Genomic DNA, 21,953 nt, shown 5'->3' with positions numbered 1-21,953 from the left:
TTCAATTCTGAGGTTGTATGGCTTTGCTTTCTATCTGTCAACTCTGTTGGTGCATGGCCCTGGCTCAGGAAATGCATAAATGAGCGAATGGATTTCTTGTCTTTCTTTCCATTTCTTCCTGTTTTCTGCCCTCTGGGTCTACTGCTTTATTTTCTAGTCTGTGTACTATAAAACAAAGAGAACAGACCTGTGATTAGCTGATGCTCGAAGGTCTTGTGGCCTCCCAGTGAGGCTGGAGTGAGTCCGCTGTCTTACTGTTTGTTGGTTGGTTTTTGAGATAGAGAGTCTCAATTAGCACCAGCTGGCCTCAAATCGATGCAGTCCTGAGGATGACCTTGAACTTCTGATCCTCTTGTCCCTACCTCTTTGGATTCTGGGATGGATGGATGAAAGTCAAGTTATATCACATCCTGTATATGCGGTGCTGGAGGTATGAGGCCTGGTGCTCATAGTTTCAAGGCAAGGGGTGCAGAGTGTTAAGGGCATTTTTACCATCCACAGTGGCTCTGCACATGTGCAAGCCTGTTCTAACCTGCATAGGTAATCCCTCATCTGCAAGTGAAGAAAAACTCAAGAAGGAAGCTGCTACCCAGAGTTCTGCTCACACAGATAAAACTGCCTACCAGTGTGAACTACTCATGTTTTCACAGGTTCCCAGTTTCCACTGATCTTTAAAACATATCTCCCACATTTAAAATCTTTAACTCATTCATACTTGAAATTTTTACTTTAGTTTGTATTTTTGAGATGGGGTCTCATATGTTCCAGGCCTGCCTTGATCTTTACATGGCTGAAATTCCCTTGAGCTTCTGATCCTCCTGATTCTACCTCTTGAATGCTAGGATTTTAGGTTGTGTCCCACCATATCTGGTTTATAAGGTACTAGGGGGAGGTACTCTGCCAACTGAGCTATAGCCCTAGACTCCTACATGTATGTGTGTGTGTGTGTGTGTGTGTGTGTGTGTGTGTGTGTGTGTATCACATTTTATTTATTTAATTTTGGGGGATGGGGGTGGAGAGATTTGTGCCACTGTGTACGTGTGGAGATAGAAGACAATTTGCAGGAGTGTCTTCTTTCCTTCTGCATTGGCTTATTAGCAAGTACTTTGTCTCCTTATGCTATCTTACATACCAGCCCTACCCACACTTTTATTTTGGGACTGCTGAGATGGTACCATGGTTAAAAGTGCTGAGAGGAAGCCAGGCTGGTTTCCACCACCCACATCCGGTGGTTTATAACCACCTGTAATGCCAGCTCCAGTGAATCTGATGGTCTCCTCGGGTACCTGCACTCGTACACACACACACACACACACACACACACACACACACACACACACACACACACACACAATTTGCTGAGAGCCAGGCCAAGCCAAGGCTTTCCTAGCACCCCTGTTGAAAGGAAAAAGGAACCTACTTCTCTGTCCTTGCCAAGGGTAGACTTGGCAAGCTCTGATCTGGAGCTGAGGTCAAGGAGTTAAGGTTTTAGTTCCTGGGAACTTGGCTTTTTCCCTTAAAAAGAAGTTATCAGTCTCAAAACTGATGTGTGATCTATGATGAACTTGAGAGATATCCTGTGTTCCCCTGTGCAACACTGCTTGATCAGCTTCCCAATGACCTAATGTAATTGTGTGGGCTTTCTGCTGACTCTTCCCCCGCCCTACACTACATGTAAGATCCTGTGCTCCACTGGGTTGGGGTGGCACACATCTTTAATTCCAGCACTCAGGAAGCACTTGACTGGGAGAAGACACAGCTCTCCTGTCTTCTTTATGTCCTGGTAGTCCCCCTTAGGACCACTGAGGAATGACTTGCTGGTCTAGGTCAATAATTGTTTAAAACCACCAAAATAATAATTCTTTTTAAAAAACTATTCCTTCTTTTCTCATAAGCCCAACATCACACTTTTTTTTTAAAAGAAAAATGTTAAGACTTTATTCAAGATGTTTATCAGGCATTATAACAAAACAGCAGAGCTTCAGCCTCCGGAACACTGCACTTTACATCCCTTAGACACGCAGTCCAGTGTACTATTAATTATTTCCATCCTAGAGAGACCTCAGAAATAAGCTGGAGGAAATGCGCAGTCACGATCCGCAACATCAGCTCTCCCAGCGTGCACTGTCGGAGGATGAAGCACATCTTCCACCACTTGTAATACTTCAAATACTGTGCAAGATGAAGAACCGGGATGGCTATGTGATGGTTGTGATTGACAAGCACTCTTAATACAAACACACGGACAGTTTACCACAGAGAATACATATATCAAAGGCCAGCAAAGTGAGCAAGCTATTCACACAAAGCCAGGAGGCATTCTGACTAAATCTCCAGTTGATGAGCGTGAAACCGCACCTCTTCAGAAATGGGGCATGTGCTCCATGGACTGTAACTCAAAGCCGAGACAAGTAGACCTTCAAGCTAGCAATTTGTCAACAGCCCGTGTCTTAAGTCAGCAAACTAGAAACATTCATTTATCTTGTGTAGACAGAGCACCACACCTCTACATGTACAGGGGCATTCACATCATGTCAGTCTACATACAAACACACAGCTTGTTGGAAAAATAAACACAGTTCTTAAGAAATAAGACAGCTGTGTTTGGCTGTACAGTGAGTGTCATTAAGAGAAGAAACTTAGTCAACTTCTTAGTCACCACTTGAAGGAAAAATAGTTACACTTACAATGAGACGACAATTTAGATACCTTTATATTTTAAATCTTGAGCAAGAAGTAATACAGCATATCTGAGAGGAGTGCTTCCGACTGGGTTTTGGCATGGCTGAGTACAACCTTGGAGCCTAGATGGTTATGACTTCCTGTTGTAAAACGGTGAAAATGTACTAGGACTTAAACTCTGGCCCTAGAGCCAGTTAGTATTCTGGGGGGGGGGGGGGGGGGGGAGGTTCAAAGCTTCTTCTCTCAGTCTTTTCTGCACCTGTGTCTCTGGATTCATCCTGGATACACCTAACTGACATGGTTGTACATTTTAGAGGGTATCATTTCTCTTGTGAGGAGCTATTGGGTGAGCTTGAAGAGGGCAGATGCTTTTCCTAATGGGTTCAGATGGGTATGGGGCACAGGCAGACTATTTGTCCTCAGTCATCAGCTCTTGGGTTAGTTCCCGAGGGTGGGTTCTAAAATACAAAATCATCTTTGGAAAATCCACTAGGTGTATCTGGTAGCAATGAACTCCAACTGAAACGCTTTGTGAAATGGCCAAGCCCCAGCTAATGTAGCAGTCTCTCAATGCATGTTTGCATAGCTCAGTACCAGAGCGGTTTGTCATTGAGCCTGTTTGCAATCAGTTGACAGTTCTATGTGGTACACAACGCGATTTCTCTAGCCTTCAGGGCATAGCGGTGAACAAACATAATCCAAAGAGGTTGTGACCTCTGCATGCATTACACAGAAAGGAAACACCAACTCTACGCACATAGATTAGCCCTACAGTTTGGCTCAGCTATCAGAGAAGAGGGCAGCTCCCTCAGAACACAATGTTATCTAAGTCAGAGACTTGTCAAAATTCTCAGTGTAGTCCTGGCTTGTATAAAATCCATGAAGACATGGAGTGACATGAGTGTCCGTCCATCCCGTTCATCTTCCACACAAGCCAGCAGGGAGCAAGAGCCACAGCTGCCTGTGGCTTAGCCTCAGTTCCCCCTAGACCCTGCCTTTTGGTGGTCATTTGAGATTTGAGGGTCTCATGTTTTTTGAGCACATCTGTACACATCTGTAACAAAAACCTAGTTCTAGGCTTTTCTCTTGCTTAGTGTACTCTAAAACAAGGTGCTCAGATACAGGCTCGTTCTGGAGAAATCAGCCACAGCACTGGTCCCTGAAGGAGAAACACTCTTGCCAAGTGCTTCTGAGATACTTGCAATTCTGCCAGCAGCTGAGACTCCATCCTGCAAACATCCATGCTAAGTAAGGGCGAGCCTGCCTGCCTGCCTGCCTGAAGCAGTACTCCTGGAAGGGCTCAGAAGCCAAAAGGCAGGAAGGGTGCCATTAGGTACACAGCACAACAAACCTGTTAGGACACCCAGACCTCCAGATCTGAAGAAGCCGTTCTGTTCCTTCCTCTCCCTGATGCCCACCAACCTTCCCTGTTGCTGAAACACTGCACTCCTGCCTCAGCTCTGCCCTACCAACCACACAGCCATGGGAAGGAAGCACATGGCCACCTTCCTGCAGAAGTGATGCCCTACTGGCACTGGCTTTGTAAGCAGGTTGGAGACGTTGCCTAGAATCGAAAGATTAGTCTACATTTTTGTTTTTGCAGCTCTCTCACTTACCAGAACTTCTGGCAGCCCTTGCGAGTTCATAACATTAAGCCAAAAGCAGCAAATATGTACACCATAGTCCAATGTATTAGTACCAAGAACAACCAAAGGAGTTTTAAAAAAGATCACTTCGTTTGCATTTACAGGACTAGAAACTATGCAACAAATAACTTACAAATGTACATCTCAGCAGCATCATGGAAAGAGTGCTTATATATCTAAAAACACTGTGGCCACAAGACAATCCAACTGTGGAAAATCACTAACCCCAGAAGACATAAAGTTCACCCTCCTCCACCACCTTTCCCTTTAGCCTCTCCCCAGCAGGAACAAAAAGGAAAGAGAACAGAAATTCTTAAAGGCAGAAGGGGGGGGGAGCAAGTAAAGGCCGTGTCTGTGGGGCTGCACACTCAAAGCACACCCAGCCTGCGGACTTCCGAGTTACTAGTGACTAGCTCTTTAAGGCAGAGGAGAGACATCTGTGGATCCGGTGCTGTTGGCTCATCTCACGTGGTTTCAGTGGCCGAGGATGAGGTACTTTTCTTCCTGAAGCGGGACCGAAGGGTTCTAGGCGGTGCCTGATAGAGAAAGCAGAGAGAGGACGTCCTCTGTGGGGCTTGAGGGTGGAATCTTGGGGAACAGCATTGGGTAGGGATACTTGGACTGGCTCCCTCTTTTGGGTAGAGCTGGGTTCCCCACAACAGGAATCAGATTCTAGTCTCACACCCTTGTACCATGTGAGGTGAGGCTGAGCCTCCTGGGAAGGCCACCACACCTTCCTGAGTCTGAAGGGAAGGGTATGTAGAATGGCATGTCTTCCTTGTTTCAGTGACTTGAACAAGGGACAGCTCCAGCCCTTTGCTGATTTTTATATTCCCTCTGGGAACTGTTTTCTGGTGTGTGCTCCAAACTTCCAGTCTCTGTTCTGGATGTGAAAACTTTTGCTCTCCAGCAAGCCATACCTGGAAGGCTAATACTACCTCATCTCCCTGAAGAGGACTGCAGAGACCTTTTCTCTCAGAGGAGGCACAAACCACAAGAGGCATTACAATTGAAGTGAAAGAAAAAGACTTTCTCCTAGCATGCCACAGAATGGGGTTCACACAGCTGACCCCAATCCACTGTCCACAGACCCAAGCTTTCCTGTGAGGACAGAGAACTTTCCACTGTCCTTTCACACCACTGTCCCCTCTCATTGGAAGCCCTATTCTTAAATATTTCTAGTCCCTTTGAGTGCCACTTCAAAGCCATTTGCCTACAAGACCCCCTTGACTCTTGCCTCTGCCTGACCACACAGCCACCTTTGTGTCTCGTAGTGGTTTGGTTAGTGTTGTTCATTCATTTGAGACAAAGTTATTCTAAGTAGCTCAGGGTAGCCATGAGATCATTTTGTAGCCCAGGCTGGCCTCAAACTTGGGATGATCCTCCTGCTTCAGCCTTCCAAGTGTAGTGTTGACATTACAAATGTACTCCACACAGGGCTGAATGTTTCTTTGTTTCCCTCCCATATTGGAGCATTGAGCCCAGGGCTCAAACATTGCTAAACAAGTACTCTACCCACAAGATATATACCTCCAGCCCTTTTCCCTCATAGTGCTCTGCATTTGCCCCACAGCAGAGGACTTTGTACCCAAGTCCAGGCTATGGGATATCTCTCTTCACTGCCCATCAGACTGAATTTCCTGAGGCCTGTCTCCCTTTCACCACCATCTCCTGGTGACTGACTGGCTCAGTGCTCCCCCAGACACCTCAGGCCATTGCCTCACTGGTAGGGAATGTTCACTGCTCACGTTTAGATGTTGCCTGAGACCATGGCAATGCAACCTCCCTTTTTAGGTACCTGCCTCTTGGACATTACAGTAATGGAAGCTGTGTGCAAAGCTTTTAAGCCACAGCTAGGTGTGCTGATACAAACCTGTGATCCCAGCATTCAAGAGGTAAAGGCTGGAGCATAAGGAGTTCATGGCCAGCCTCTACTATAGAGAAGGTAGAGGCCAGATTGGGCTATAGAATGAGACTGTCTTAACAACAATAACAATAACAAAACCACAAACAACAACAATCCCTTGGGCTCTGGGCTATTTAGAGATTAAGAGTGAACTCTCCCCATCATGAGGTTTCCCAGATCCTGAGGCCAGATAGGACTCATCCAGTACCCAGCACTAATCCACACTGACTGGTTGAAGACATAGCTCAGTGGTAGAATGTTTGCCTGACACATATGGGTGACCCCCATTTGATCCCCAGCCCTGGAGAAGGGTGGGGAAAGAATATATGGGAGAATATGAAATGATCCATCTCGGCCAGGAATATGAGGAACTCCTACATCTGAGGTGGTTGTAGCTTCCATCTCAGGGTCAATAGGAACGCTAAGACTTGAGGCTTATGAAGGGGAATGTTTGTGAGTATCCCATCCGATTTTCACCAGGGCCTCTAATTTTGTGCGTGACAGGAGTCGTGACTTCTTCACAATGGACCCTCAGGCAAGAAGGTTGAGTAGATAAAGAACCAGAGAGGAACCAAGTAGCTTTTCCCTGAACCTGTGACTAGTAAGTCTCAACCTGTGTCAGCCCAGGAGTCACAAGCATAGTCCTTCTGTTGTCAAAACCCTGTCTATATCCACAATTGGCCATAGTACTACGTATATTGTTTTCTGATAACTTTAAAGAACTGTGGAGCTGGAGAAATAACTCATCTGGTGAGGCACTTGCACACACACACACACACACACACACACACACACACACACACAGATCTTGGCAGGAAGTTGGTGATTTGTCCTACCTGTTTCATGAAGGGAAGTCATTCTTCCTCTAACTACTCGAAGTGTTGTCAGGTATCACAAGTGATGCCATTCCCATCCCCCTGCCCCCCAGATCTCTAGTGCAAATACATGCTCTAGTCCACACCCCAGACACCATGTACCTCCAGGGGAAACTCGGTCCTCCTCGGTGCCTTATATTTGTATATGAACTCCAACAGGTCCTCCTCCTCCTCGTCAGAAAACGCCAGTGGGTTTTGGACCTGGTGGGGCTCCCAAGACTTCACACCACCCTCACTCACATCTCCCTCCACCACTTAATGTCCATCTGACAAAGGAGACAAAGATGGCGGGAAGGGGTCAGTGTAGAAGAGAGCAAGGATGGGCAGAGGGGGAGATTAGGTACACGGCACAGCAAACCTGTTAGGACGGCCAGGGCTCCAGATCTGAAGAGTGGTACTTTAGGGAACTCAGGAAAGTGAAGGTGTCAGTGGAAGACCCAGCAGCTTGTACAGAATGAATTGTAGGCTCAAAGCCATTGAAGGAGGACAGGAGAGGACACGTCCTTAACTCTGAGGCTTGCCATGGACTGATCCTTAGACCTGTGAGTGAGCACCTGAGGAGTGCCCAGGAAAAAGCCTCTCTGAAGACCAGAGTTGTTCCTCTGAGAGGTGATGCTTCCTAAACTACACACAGGCGATGCTGACAGTGCAGCACCCTTGTCTATGCAGCACCAGGCATTCTGTAAGACACAGGATGTAAAATGTAGGCCTAGAGACCCAAAGGGATCATTTTAAGGTGAACTGTGCAGATTTTTCATTTCAAAATACCTGGTGCTAGACAGCAGAGGACCCTCATAGAAATGCGAAATCTGAACTCATCCCCTATCCCACCCGCATGTGACAGCAAGATTCCTACTTCACTCCAGCATTAAGGTGACCCATTGGATGCGGCCATGTTGCTGAGCCAGAATGCCCTAGCTTAGGCAGTCTGTAAATTATTCTCTGCCCTACCCAGTTTATCTGGCATCCACAAACACATCCATGGTTCTGTTCTTGGTGTATTATCTTCATCCAGAACATCGTTCTATTCTTGGTATGTTGTCTCCATCCAGAATTACAGAAGGTAGAGCTAGAGGGTCCACAACTCATCCTGTTTCACAACTCTAAGGTCCACAGACAGAAACCCCAGCTCTTGTTGAGATACAGTGCTGCTGCTTCTAAGTCACATTCAGTCGCAGATCTGGCTCCAATCTTATCACCAGAGGGCTGGTTGCTGTAACTAAGGCTGCAACTAAGCTTTTCCAGTTTCCACTGCTGTGCTCCATGGTAGCCAGCAGGGGGCAGCACGAACACACAGCTGCCATCAGTAGGCCTTGCAGGGCTGAACCGTGGGTGGACAGCAGGGCCTGACATCACAAATTTGCCTTGGATTTTTTTTTTCTCCTTTCTCTTTCTCCGCCCTCCCCCCCCCCCGCCCCCGTGCTTCTCTTAGTTTGTTTACTCCAAGTTTTGTTGCTTTCTTGTCCTTTCCTTCCTAAATCAGCTGTTGGACTTGAGAACAGTAAGCCCACCTTTCTTGAACACCCTGGTCTTCCAAAGCTGCCTTTCCCTAGCCCCGAATGATGCTTAGAGTCTATACCCTGCAGCCAGCTCCTGCCATATGCCATGGTTCTCTTGTCTCAGCAGAAAACATCCCGAGCTGTGGGGCTGTGGCTGCTCATCCCTTTTACTCTCTGAGTGTCTGAGGGAGGGCTGGGCACTCAGCTGGCACTGATAGCCCAATAAGCTAAGCAGAAGCCTGCTGCCATCCTAGACGGTTCAGATCTGCTCCACACTGGGGCATGGCACTTACTAACCAGGACATTCCTCTGGATAGGATTCCTCCTGCTTAGTCAGGACCCAAGGCCAAAGTAAATGCAGAAGCATCCTGGTTAGCTCTACCCAGCAAAAAACTGCATCCTCAGGATGGCGTTCCTCACTGGCTGAGTTTAGACCTCTGAACAGGTGTGTGCCCTTAAACCCAGGGCTTTCCCCTGCCAGCTGTCACGGGCAGCATGATAACCCAGAGACACAGCAGGACCCTCGGGTGTGTAATTCCTCAGCCTGCCTTCCAGAGCATACTGAGGCTGAGCATCCAAACCGCACATTAACTACAACAATAACAGGCGTCTCACGAGTGGGCATGCATGCCAATATCCGATCACCGGGAAACAGAGGCACAAGTTTTCTCTGGGTTAGCCTGGGCCACATAGTGAGTTCCAGGCCAGTCTGGGCTCCAGTGTGGAGACTGTGTCTCAGACACAAAAGCAAAATAAAACAAAGAAAGAAACAAAATTCAGTGCCCATCTCAGTACTGAAACTCTTAACAGGGCTTTGTGCACACTCTTCACTGCAACCTTGAACCTTTGAAAAGAGGTAATCCTGTGACTCCCAGGAATGGAGATCATTCCAGATATCTAGGCAGGAGTAGAAGCCTGAACTGATCTGGGCAGAGGGTGGGAGCAAAGGAGGCCAGTGTGGGTGGCTGGGGGACAGAAATAGCTTCAGATGGAAACGACCCAGAACCCCGCCTAAAAACCAGCCCAACTGTTAGGATGGTTCCTGTGTGTCTGTCAAGTGTGCTGTTGGTATTTACCATTTATTTTTACTTTTTTGAATGCTGGAAGTCAAATCCAGGCCGTTGCACATGCTGGGCAAATGCTCTACCACTAAGCTGGGTCCCTAGTCCCTTGTTTGTACAGTCTGTCTCACTCTTGGGGCAGAAAATAACATGGACAGCCACACTTCTGAGTGCCAGTGCACTGTGGATGCTGGTTACTGCTTTCCCTCTTCGGTGGGTGTGAGGAAGGAGCAGGTGGCCTGCATTTACAATTTTCTCCTGATCCTATATACCTTTGATTTACTGTTTCTCTCTCTCTCTCTCTCTCTCTCTCTCTCTCTCTCTCTCTCTCTCTCTCTCTCTCTCCCCTCCCTCCCTCTCCTCTCCCTCCTCTGTCACACACACACACACACACACACACAATCCATACACACATACCTTTTGGAACAAGCAGCAGAATAAATAAGAAATAAGTCACATTGAATTTGTCCACACTGAAGGGTGGTATCAATCTGAGAATCAAGGACAAGTGACTGAGCAGGAAAATACGGAGTGTACCTGTAGATTTTCATAGACTTATGACATAATATGTCCTCTATCTTAACAATGGCTAAGACTCCAAGATCCTGAGAACGTGTTGTGGGTATGTGCTCTCCCATAAGAAGTCTTCCTGACCCTTCAGCAAGGGCACCCCAGGCCTTGTCATGGTTGGGTCAAGGTTGGCAGTTTCTACTTAAAGACAGGGGTCCCAGTTGTCTTCCACAATGGAGCACCTGTGTGTGTTAGTGTCAGCACTGGAGAACTGAAAAGAGGGGCTGGCTTGTCTCAGTCCTTAAAGACCTGAACAGATCTGCCAGCGCCAGGCGCTGAGCCACCCACCCACAGTGCAGCACGACACCCAGGTTAGCATGCATCCCACACGGCACACATTAGTGATGCAAGGCAGCAGATGTGCTGAAAGGACACGCCTGTCTGAACACTTACATCCAGGGTCCCAGCAGTCACCAAGGAGAAAGGAAAGAACATCCTGTTAGAGAAGGGGCTTTGGAATGAAACCCACATGTACTTAAATGTACTCCCTGCCTGCTTGACTTTTAGTCCTGATACACCCCTCTGATTGATGACAGGCAGCTCAGGGAGGAAGAGAGAAGAAGGGGGAGGAAAGGTGCCGGACAGGAAGCATCTACAAAGAGACAAAAATATGTAGGAAACAGCAGGGAGCTGACTGACAACCAGAATGAAGCAGAGAGGTAGGGAGAAAATGTTCTAGTGTCTGGTAGGCACAATTGAGAATAGGCCCCGACTAACAACTGCTGCTTGCTGGGCTCTGAGCTCTAATGCTGTCACTGCCCTGTCAGGTGACTGTCAGCTCCCCAAATTCCCACTTTCCCTTTCTCCACTGTCTGAATTAAGACCTGTATTTGCATATCCTTTGGAAAGTTCAGTCTCCAAGGATGACTAGAACCCTCCTATGCTCTGGACTGAACCACCATCTCACAGGACATAATTTCAGGGGATCACCCAAGACCCCCTGGAATCCTCTCAAATGGTGCTGAAGCTTAAGAGTCAGCTTCCAGCCCCTGGTACAAGACAAGCACATCCCAAGCCCATCTGCCAGCACTCCCCAGTAGAGTGCCTTTCACTGGCATAGAGCTGGAGGGACCACAGAAATATCTAACCCCTCGCTCAGAAGGGAGGAGGCCCAGAGAATGGAGAACTGTCCTTAAGGATATAGATGGTCCCACTGTGGAGGAATCATGGGATTGGGTCCTTGCAAGGAGCTCTAGGGAGCAGGAAGAAGATTCCAGAGTAGTGGACGACGGCAGGATCCTAGGAGAGTAGGGCCTGCAAAAGCCAGGACTTAGGCCAAAGCGACCAGGCCCGGACTCCAAGCAGAGCCATCCCTGCTGGATGCATCTGGCTATTTGCTACCAACTGTTCACTCCTCCAAACCCCACCCATTCTGAGACACCTGCTGCAGTGGCCTGCAGAATTTGCAGATCCCTACCACCTGCTGATTTAATTGTCTGGTACACAGACTGACTATAAAACTACTGGTGTCCTCATAGGTGAAGACATCTTAGAGGCAGGGGGAAGAGCGGATCAGAAAGAATGGGACATTAACAGAACCGGTCCCCAGGCGATACTATCCTGGCTCATGATACTTACCAGTCAACATGTAGAATGGGGGACAGAAATGACCATGGCCATCTGGGGACAGTGAAGAGCTGTTTCCCAGGAACTAGGAAGTCTACCAGTGTCTAGCAATGGGAGTCCCCAGCTTCCAAGATGGACGGGGAGGCCCCAGTTAGACAGGGGCGTCTGAAGACTGGTTGAATACTGCTCTCCCACTGTGTCCCTGCTTAGTACTCCTGTCTGTCATTTGTCTTGGACTTATGGCTTTCAAAACCCAGTGCCCTCCCTGGCTCCTAATGCACCTAGTTAAGCTCAGGCAAAGTGGAGGTGCAGCTTGTAAGAGCAGTGTATAGCAGGCCCCAGAGAGCCACAGCTCCACCAGCCGTCGCTCACACACCACCAGCAGCAACATCCAGGGTTCCTGTCTGGAAATGGGGACCCAGAATCCTGGGTTCATTTGGATACCACAGCCTTTAAAAATAGCAGCCATGGGCCAGAGAGATGGTTCAGTTAGTCAAGGCACCTCCTGCCTCAATTTGGTCCCTAAAATTCACATTGCGGGATTCGAGAACCGACTCTCCCAAGTTGTTCTCTGGCTTCCGCACAGAGGACACAGCACACACATGACCGCATATCACCCCTCATACACAAATAAAGGATATAATAAAAATAATAGTCACCCTTCAAAAGCCCCGTTTAACAGCCATTTCCATTATAGTGCAGGGAGGAAAGCAAGGACCTTTATTTTATGATGAGCAGTTAGGTGACTCAAACGAAGTGGCACAGCTAGTAAGTGGCAAGCCAGAGCTCTCTTAGTAGGGCCAGAATTCCTTAAAAACTCAGGGCTTCCTCCCTTCAGAGGATCATGGCAAGTTCCTCTGTGCTTAGGACCCATTGCACTGGGTGCGCACTGCTATATGTTGGCTTAAAGATCCACACATATGTTGCTAACATTCCTTCTAAGAGGCTGGATAATTCTCTTCTCATGGAACACGTGGTGACTCACAGCCATCATCAAACAGACTGAGACGCTAACTTGACTTCAAAGGCAAAGTCATTAAAGGTCCTGATAGCTTCCAGCCTGACCTGTCTATCTTGAACCATTCACTGTGGGCCAAGCCACTGGCCGTGTTTCAGCACTCCCTAACAGCTTGGGAGAGGCCCAGATGGTGAGGGACTCCAGGCATTGACCCTGGAGCCCTCTTGGAGTGAATCTGCCAGGTCTCAGTCATACCTTCAGGTCACTGAGCTCAGCCAGCATCCTGACTGCAGCTTCTCCAGAGGTCTGGCTACAGAAATGTTAGACAATATTTTTGCTTCCCCTAAGGGTCTTGTCCCCATCTGACCCATCCAGCTGAATGGGAGCCCCAAGGTCCGGGTCCAGCACTTGGTTAGAGACCCCTGAAGCAAGCTGAGTCTAGCAGGCTGCAGGCAGACTGGCTGCTACTCACCTTTCCGGGTCCTGCAGGTGGAGCAGCAGGTACACACTGTGGGAATCGATTGGGTGGGGGTGCTGTGAGAGACAGCTCCCACCCAAGAGGAACCAGGCCCCAGCAACCAGGGAGGCCCCAGAATCCCAGGAAGAGGGAAGTCTTGATAAACACTACAGTGTGTTAAGGGATCAACTCTGATTCAGCCTCCCCTTGGGTCAGGCCCCGATTCCTGTAGCTCTAAGGAGCTGAGAGCTGTGAAATTTTCTCCTGGGAATAACCATCCCTCTTCAAAACCTCTCCTAGACCTTTTGATTTAGATAGTCCTCCAGGAAACCTCCTTAGACTATAGTAGGTGCTCACTAAATCCATGCTGACCCAGTGATTCTGAATCTCTAGAAGTCTCTCAACTCCATGGACACTTCCTGGTGGGTAGTGGCAGCCATTCAGCGTGTTATCCCTCCCTCTCAGTTCAGATTGCAGAGAAGACAATCAGTCCCTGCTTGCCCTAACCTCTGTAAGCCAGAGGGCAAACACCAGGCAGGCCAGTCAGCTCTGGCACATGGCCCAGCCTCACCCCAAGTGCTGAGAGTGGCAGCAAAGAACTATGCCTCTGCATCTCCAATGCTTGGATGCTATGCTCTCCTTACACCAAATGCAGGGGCCATTTGTGTGCTAGGCACGTGGCAGGCAACTGGGGGTCGGTTGGAGAGGGAGGCACAGAACCAGCATCTGCCTGCTAGAAGCTTGCACGCAGAGTAAACACAGCAGTATAGTTTCTGTGTCTTGTTCTCTCTTTTCTTTTTCTTTCCTTGGGATGCAGAGAGCCAAATGATCTCTTCCCTGGTTCTCCTCAGACCATAATCCTCTGTTTCCTGGACCCACACTGTTGCTTTTATCCAGCACCTCATCAACCCCACTTCCTCAAGGAGCATGAATTTCAACATCTAGACATATCCCTTTGCCTAACTGTGCTCTTGCAAACTCTATATTCTTTTGTATAATATGTATATTGCTGTGTGTATTATACCCGTGTGCATGGGTGGGGTGAGCCACTCCTGCTTGTGAGTGTAGGAGTGAGATTTCAGTGTTGGTTTCTTGTCTTGCTTTCTATTTTATTTTTGAGACAGGAGCTCTCATTGGACTTGGGGTTCCCCAGTTCATCTAGACTGGACAAAGTCTCAGGATCTTCCTGTCAGTACCCTCCAGTGCCACACTGCAGGTTGATGCTACAGCACCAAGCTTTTACAAGGACTCTGGGGATACAAACTCAGTTCCCATACTTATAAAGTAAGTAAGCACTTTACCAGCTGAGCAACTCTCTACCCCTCCCCATGCTATCACCTATATATCCCTATCTATCTATCTATCTATCTATCTATCTATCTATCTATCTATCTATCTATCTATCTATCTATCTATCCAGCCACCCACCCAGCCACCCATCTATCTATTGTTTGAGACAGGGCTGGAACTCACTGGTAAACGGGGTTGGTCTTGACCTCACAAAGAGTCTCCTGTCTCTGGTTTCTAACTGCTGGGATTAAGGCATTTCATTGTGGTTTGTGTATTCCCATAGGGCAGTCAGCTTTTAGGAACCACTGTCTACTGAGGCCATTTGGGCTTCCAGTTGCTTCACAGCCACGGCCTGCAGCCACACATTCACTTGCTCCCTCTCCTAAGTTGGCTCAACTCCTGTCCCGTTTGAAGTCTGAAAATGTTCTTTATTTTCTTCCCTTTTGTTCCCCTCACAATCCTAAGACACAAGATTGACTAGGACACAATGGAGCCTTTCCTTCAGAGGAAGCTGAAGGGATAGGGATCTGTTTCCTGCACAAGGTCAAATACTCTGTTGTGACTTAGGCATTGTTCTGAGAAAAGTTCTAGGTCTGTGGCACACATAACCGAGAGGAGGAAGTGGGCTCACAGGAATAAGCAGGAACATGTGTGGTGGCTGCCTTGTGGTGTCATGCCCTGTGTACCATTTCTGTATCCCATGGGCTCAGTGTCACCTAGCCAGGATGCACTCCTGTGTTTGTATACTTTGTCTCCCAGCTGGTGGAGTCATTTTGGAAGGCTGTGGAACTTGAGGAGGTGGAACTTTGCAGGAGGAAATGAGTCACAGGTGTTGGGCCTTAAGTTTTGATAGCCAGACTCTACTCCCAGTTCTCTTCCTGTTTCTTCTGACTCAATGTGCCACAGCCTCACATTCCTGCCCCAATGCCTTCCTGGCTATGATGGCCTGTGCCCTCAAACTGTGAGCCGAAATAAACCCATGCTCCCGTCAACTGCAATTGCTGTTTGTCAGTTATTTGGCCACAGCAATGAGAAAAAAAAGGCATAGCGAGGCTCGGTTTGTACCCCAACTCCAAAGCTTCTTACCCAATTTTCCTCCCCTGGCATTGGACCCCATGATGTGGACAGGGCTGGGGAGGACAGAACAGCCTCAGTTCCAACCTGGGCATGGGCACTTCTGTCCCACTCCTAGGACTTGATCTGCATCTCATCTGTCTTTCTGTCTGAGGTGACTTGATTTAGACCCAGAGCAGCCGGGGAGAATGCTACCTTCCCTGGCCTCCCCACCACGGGCCAACACCTCTCTCTCTCTGAAGGGAGATCTTGAGGTCTCAGGGTGGCAAGGGATCTCACCAACTCTGCCAGTACCAAGACAAAGCACCCAACCTTCTTCTGTCCATCGCTGGGCTGGAAACTGTCTTAGGCCTTGGAGGTACCCACGTCATTTCTAAGAGCCGCTCACCCCGCCGACGCCATCTCAGAGAGCCTCCTACATCATCTCTGAGAGCCGCTTACCTGCTATCATCTCTGAGAGCCGCCTACATCATCTCTGAGGGCCTCCCACCCCACTGACGTCATCTCTGAGCGCCACATGTCATCTCTGAAGGCCACCAAGCTACGCTAATTTCATTCTGAGCCCTGACCCAAAACGTCTAATAAGAGAAGGTCTGGGTAGGAGGCCCAGATTCTGATTCTGTGTGGCCTTGGCAGAGTGCATTAGCTCTCTGTGCCTTGGTGCTCTCTACTTGGTTCTCTCCTATAGGAAAAAAACTAGACTAGAGAAAGGACAGCAAGGCTCACTGGGTTCACTTCCCAGGCAAAGCAGGACTCCCTGCCTGCCCTTTCAACTTTGATGTGGGCCATTCCAAAATCAGGGCTCCCACTGCCTCACAGAGAAACCCATGTGTCTCCTGAATCCTTTCAAGGGCTGTAAAATGCTTTCTTGGATGAGGTGAAGGCATAACAGGGTTTATAACAATGGCACTTACTGCCTACTGGCCCCAGGCATGGACGGCCCTGAGCATTCTTACTTTGCTTTTTCCAATTGAATCCTCACAGTCAACGTTGCTCTCTCCAGTCCTGCCCTGCTTCTGGGGTGAAAACATCTCCCATTAAAAATATATATGACCTTCAAATCTAGGGGTGGTGTGTGGTCCCGAGGCAAGAGGAAGCGGAGGGATACCAAGCAGTGTTGATGGTATTGAGTGTGCTAACTCGTCCACACCATGTGTAAGCCCTCAGAATCAGGTGGGGTCTGTCAGCATTGGGGGCTCAGAGCCCAAGTGCCTTTCCAGGCGCCTCTTACAGTTCACAATAAGGGTCCGACCCTGGAGGGCCTGGTTTGCATGCTTAAGGGCAGGGCAGATACTGGGTACATAACACATATTCTAAAACATCCCAAGTCCTAGTTCTTCTGTAACCAGGAGGGCAAAGGTGGTGACTTGGCACCTCCACGCATCCTGCTGGCTACCATTTTCTATCAGCAGCTCTGCCCTGCTCCCGAATAACTGTCATCTTCTAAGAATCTGTCTTGGAAATGCCCACCCAAGAAATTCCAAGTCCACACCTTGACCTACACAGCTGGGTCTCATGCAAACCTACTGAGACCTCTGGAGACAGGCCCAAGACTCCACACATTAAACAGGGTTAAGCCCCATCTGGGCAGTCTCATGTCAAGTGCTTAACCATGGGAGGTAGACCTCCAGTCACTAGAATGACTTCCTCCCATCCCCCCATCCCCCCTCACCCCAGGAACCTCAGGTCTAGTGTGGTTCTTGGTAGGTGCAGATGTGGGCATGCATAGTGAGTAGGTGGTCAGAGATGACTGGACACAGTGAAGAGGGAAAAGAGGAAATACATGGGGAGAAGGAAGGCCCATGGTGTCACCAGGCCTGGGGAGTGGGAGAAGGGGGTCATGAGACCTAAGTGTGGGGCTAGAGAGAATAGAAAGCATTCCCAAGGCCCAGACTTGCTCCTGCTCCAGACTTGACCCAGGAATCAGCACCCAACATCCTGATTCCTCAGACGAAGATGAAGGAGGAGTAATGAGTACTAATGACCTAACCCGCCCAGGGCACGGTCCCTCGGCCAGCTTCCTAAGTGGCTCACGAGATGGGTCTGGCCTGGTACAATCTAACAAATGATTCTGTTGGTGACAGGTCCATGGGGCAAGGGACATCTTGTGTGCCATCCAGTACTGCGCCTCTTAATGACAACGAGGCTACAAAAGGGACGGGGAGAGACCTACCTGAGCTGCCGGCACTCTCAGAAGCACTCCTGGACATCTTGGGCTGGCCGTGTTTGCCGCTGGACCTCCCAGACCCTGGTGGAGGGGGGCCTGAGGGAGCAGGAGCACCATCGCCCCTGATGGTGGTGAGGTCCTGCATGCTGAAGCTCCGTAGTCTTTCTGACAAGGCACCCTGTCCCTGCACACAACACAGGAGAGCACATGTCAGACGCCTGACCACAGGCTTGTGGGCCACAGTGGTAACAGACATGATGTGAGAAAGGCTGAGACCCTGCTCGCTCTGTGAGCAGACAAGGCAGAAACGAGCCCTGGCTTATCTCTGTTGAGGGTCCCAGGTATACTTGTTGACCGGTGACATATTCCGGGGCCACCTCTGGGGCTCGGTTGTCACTCCCTCTCTCTCTCAGACACCCCCAAAGGAAACCTTTAGCTAGAATGGCAATCCTCTGCAGCTCCCCCAATCCCCATTTTGTTGTCTGAGATAGGGCCTCAGTGTCCGAGGGTGGCCTCGAACTTGCTGCTTATCAACATTGGAATATACCTGTTAGGAGATCCTGAATTGATCCTCTTGCCTTTACTTCCCAAATGCTAGGATTACAGTCGAGGGGCACCACATCTGGTTTATGTATTACAGGGCTCAAACTCAGGATTTTATACATGTCAGGCAGGTACTCTGCCGCCTCAGTGACATCCGCAGCCACTGCAGGCCCTACTCTACAGAGATGGCTGGAGGCCTCAGTGTCCCACCAGTCAAAGTAAATGTGTGGCCACACTGTCCTCAGTTCTTGAGATCTGCTTATAAAATCCAAACCTAATATTCTATGCACCCAGCCCTTCTTCCTAATGCCATAAAAGGCAGACAGTGTTGTTTTAGTGCCTGACAACAGTAGTTTAAAAAAAATTGTGCAGTTGAGACGGTTACCAAAGCACACTTACTCATATTGGCACATGCAATACCCAGTGGCACATTAATACCCTAAAGGTAATGAATCAGGAAGGAAGAAATGATGTGAAAAAAAAAAAACCCTCTGCTGTCAACATAACCACTTCACAGGCTGAAGGTGCTGTGGAGGGAATCTCAGTGTGAATGTGTTCTTTAGCTTAGGAAAGCAGGATCAATGTGTCATATGGCTGGAGGGCAAATCCTCCTTCCACCTCTGGTCCTGATCGAGGTGAAGACAGAGGGGTGGATGTTGCTTTAGGTGTGCAGGTGAGCCTCAGGGCAGGAGAGAGGCTCGTTAAACCTTGTTGTTGTTTGGAATTGATTTTATCTTATTTTGTATAGGTTTTTTTTAACTTATTGAGATTTTCATACATGCATTTAATGTAATTTGATCAAATCCATGGAAGCTCACTCTTTTTTTTTTTAAAGATTTATTTATTTATTATATATAAGTACACTGTAGCTGTCATCAGATACACCAGAAGAGGGCATCGGATCTCTTTACAGATGGTTGTGAGCCACCATGTGGTTGCTGGGAATTGAACTCATGACCTCTGGAAGAGCAGTTGGGTGCTCTTAACCGCTGAGCCATCTCTCCAGCCCGGAAGCTCACTCTTGCCGAGGAGTTATTGGCAACTGGTGGCTGTGGCAGGGTTGGGGGAATCAGTTATTTTTCATGATTTGTGTGTGTGTGTGTGTGTGTGTGTGTGTGTGTGTGTGTGTGTGTGTGGGTGGGTGTGGGTGTGGGTGTGCATGTGTGCATGTGGCTGAGCCAGGAGAAGAAGGCATCAGATCCCCTGCAGCTGGAGTTACAGGCAGCTGTAAGCTGCTGGACATGGACGCTGAGAACCAACTTTAGGACCTCTGGAAGAGCAGAGAATACTTTTAACCATTGAGCCATCTCTCCAGCCAGTTTTCTACAGGAATGAGGCCCCTGATAGGTTGTCCATGCACCAAGCAGGCTGAGTGGGTTAAAAACCATCCAACAAACAAAGAAAACAGTGCACGAAGTTTGGAGAGACTTGTTTGGGGCAAGGGCGTCTGAGAGTGGGAACGGAGGTGGCGAGAGACTAGCGTTACGAGAATAGTGTTGGGATTTGGAGCAAGCAGTTGCCAGGCAATGAACTTGGGTGTGCTCAGAATACAGGGGAGAGAGTGGGGTCACGGCATGTAGGACATCAGGGTGACAGTGCATTTTATTTTCACAGTGAAGGGAAGAATGGTGCCTAGTGGTCCAGGGACTGTGGATAACAAGGTAAGGAAGACATGACCGCACCAGCGAATCAGTGCAGAAGGGATCGGCAGCTGCAGCAGGAAATCGAGCAGGGGCCAAACACACCGGACAGAGGCTTTCACCATTGGGAGGGGGCTGGAGCAAGCCTTTTCATTTTATTCAGTAATAAAAAAAAATGGTCCACACAGATGAACAAAGCACAGCCACTTGGTAAAAGTAGAAGGTCTGAGTGCGACAAGGACCAAAAGAAGGCAAGGGCATAAAACAATAACTGAACAGGTTCTGTTCATGTATTTAGGAATGTCTATACACGCATGTGTGATGATAATTAAGGAAAAGGTGGCCATACATTTAAACAAGTGGATGGGGGTGCGTGGGAGAGGTTAGAAGGAGAACAGGAAAGGTGGGAGACGATAGAATTATAATCTCAAAAAATTATGACAACGATAAGAACAACAAAACCATGAACAACCACCACAACAAAAGAAGTGAGCTGGGGAGGGGCAAGCAAAGGGCGAGCACAAGCTTAGATGGTCCATTGAAAAGTGGAACAGGCCAGTTCTTAACCAACCAAAGATACAAAAACCATGTCTCAAGGAAACTAACAGCAATGACACCCAGGGCCTGTTGGCTCAGCATTTCCGAGTTGGGGCAGGAAAACTGTCACAAGTTTGAGGCTATCCCTAGTAGCATAGTTCTAGGCCAACTTGGGGTACAGAGTGAACCTTATTCTCTCAAAGGCAACAACAACAAAAAATGATTCAAATAACCAAATATATACAGTTAGAACTATTAATCTATAAAAATGTAAAGTATTTCATCCTTAAGATACTCCTTGTGTGGAGCGAGCCATAGTCAAGTGTTTAAGAAGGCCAGCTAAGGGCCTGGAGAGATGGCTCAGTGGCTAAGAGAGCCTGCTGCTCTCCCAGAGGAGCTGAGTTCAGTTCCCAGCACTCATGTCAGGAACCTCACAATTGCCTGTAACTCCACCTCCAGGAGGATCCAACCTCTAGCCTCCAACACTCCCACATGTGCACACATCCACACATAATTAAATGAAATAAATCTTTAAAAACAAGTTATTTTATTTTTTAAGCCAACTAAATGATGGCTGCTGCCGCCTGCCACATCTAAGTTGGCCCCTGAGATCAGCAAAAGAAAAGACACTGGCCAAAAGGACTGGGCGGGGTTGCACAACCCAAGCCCAAATAACCAGCCAGGGGCTAACTCTATCAACAACATCTTCTGGATCTTGTAAATGCTCTACAACAGACCCAAGGGAAAAGAGCAGTCGGCAGCCCATTTGGCAAATGGCTCACTTTCACCCAGAGAAGCCCAGCCAGGGTAGCTCCAATGTCACCAGCATCAGGAAGATCTCGAGTGTCGAAGGTTAGGAAAGAGGAGATAAAGATGGCTCATCACCACGCTAGGGAACCTCGGAAGCATGGAAACAAGCCCTGAAAACAAATCAGAACAGCTGGAACCGTCGGAAACCAACGGGCCTCTCATTTGAAAACCCCTTAGCCTGGCTCGGGCTCTATTCAACCTCATTCTTCTTTACCTTGCAGGAGGCCTACTGTGGCTGTGCTGGGGGAGCCCCCATCTTGTTATCTGGTAGCTGTCATCTTCTGGAGCATCTTCCAGCTGCCACATTGGGTTCCTTACTTTGGGAAAATAATTCTGGCTTTGTAATTTTGAAAAAAGCATATTAGCTCGGCAGTGACCCACGCCTTTAGTTCCAGCACTCGGGAGGCAGAAATAGATGGATCTCTGAGTTCGAGGCCAACCTGGTCTACAGGGCGAGTTCCAGGACAGTCAGGGCAACACAGAGAAATCCTGTCCTGAAAAACAATGCTAGGCTAAAGTATATTCTGTGGCCATATTGGAAGACACTGAGAGCCAACCATTCAAATATCTTTCTAAGCTCCCCCTTCCCTCCCTCTCTCTCCAGGATCTCACGATGTATCCCTGGCTGGCCTGGAATTTACTATGTAGACCAGTCTGGCCTTGAAGGTCTAT

The 21,953-nt window shown here is 48.5% G+C and overlaps 1 protein-coding gene across 4 annotated transcripts in view; it reads right to left on the bottom strand.

The window, feature by feature from the left end:
- Positions 1 to 1,908: 1,908 nt before the first annotated feature.
- Positions 1,909 to 21,953, bottom strand: part of Reep1 (receptor accessory protein 1) — a 116,028-nt gene continuing 95,983 nt past the window's right edge. For 2 of the 4 annotated variants that reach the window (NM_001429157.1, NM_001429156.1), the window contains 4 exon segments: positions 1,909 to 4,864; positions 7,212 to 7,363; positions 13,236 to 13,271; positions 17,758 to 17,935. In NM_001429157.1, coding sequence (NP_001416086.1) covers positions 4,793 to 4,864; positions 7,212 to 7,363; positions 13,236 to 13,271; positions 17,758 to 17,935 — 438 coding nt within the window. In that variant the 3' untranslated portion in view covers positions 1,909 to 4,792. 4 annotated transcript variants of the gene reach the window in all.

The sequence above is a fragment of the Rattus norvegicus genome, chromosome 4 (assembly GCF_021556685.1).
Source record: "Rattus norvegicus strain SHRSP/BbbUtx chromosome 4, alternate assembly SHRSP_T2T, whole genome shotgun sequence".
In the NCBI taxonomy this organism is placed as follows: domain Eukaryota; kingdom Metazoa; phylum Chordata; class Mammalia; order Rodentia; family Muridae; genus Rattus; species Rattus norvegicus.
The sequence above is the reverse complement of the archived record's forward strand: the minus strand, read 5'-3'. Positions and strand labels throughout refer to the sequence as shown.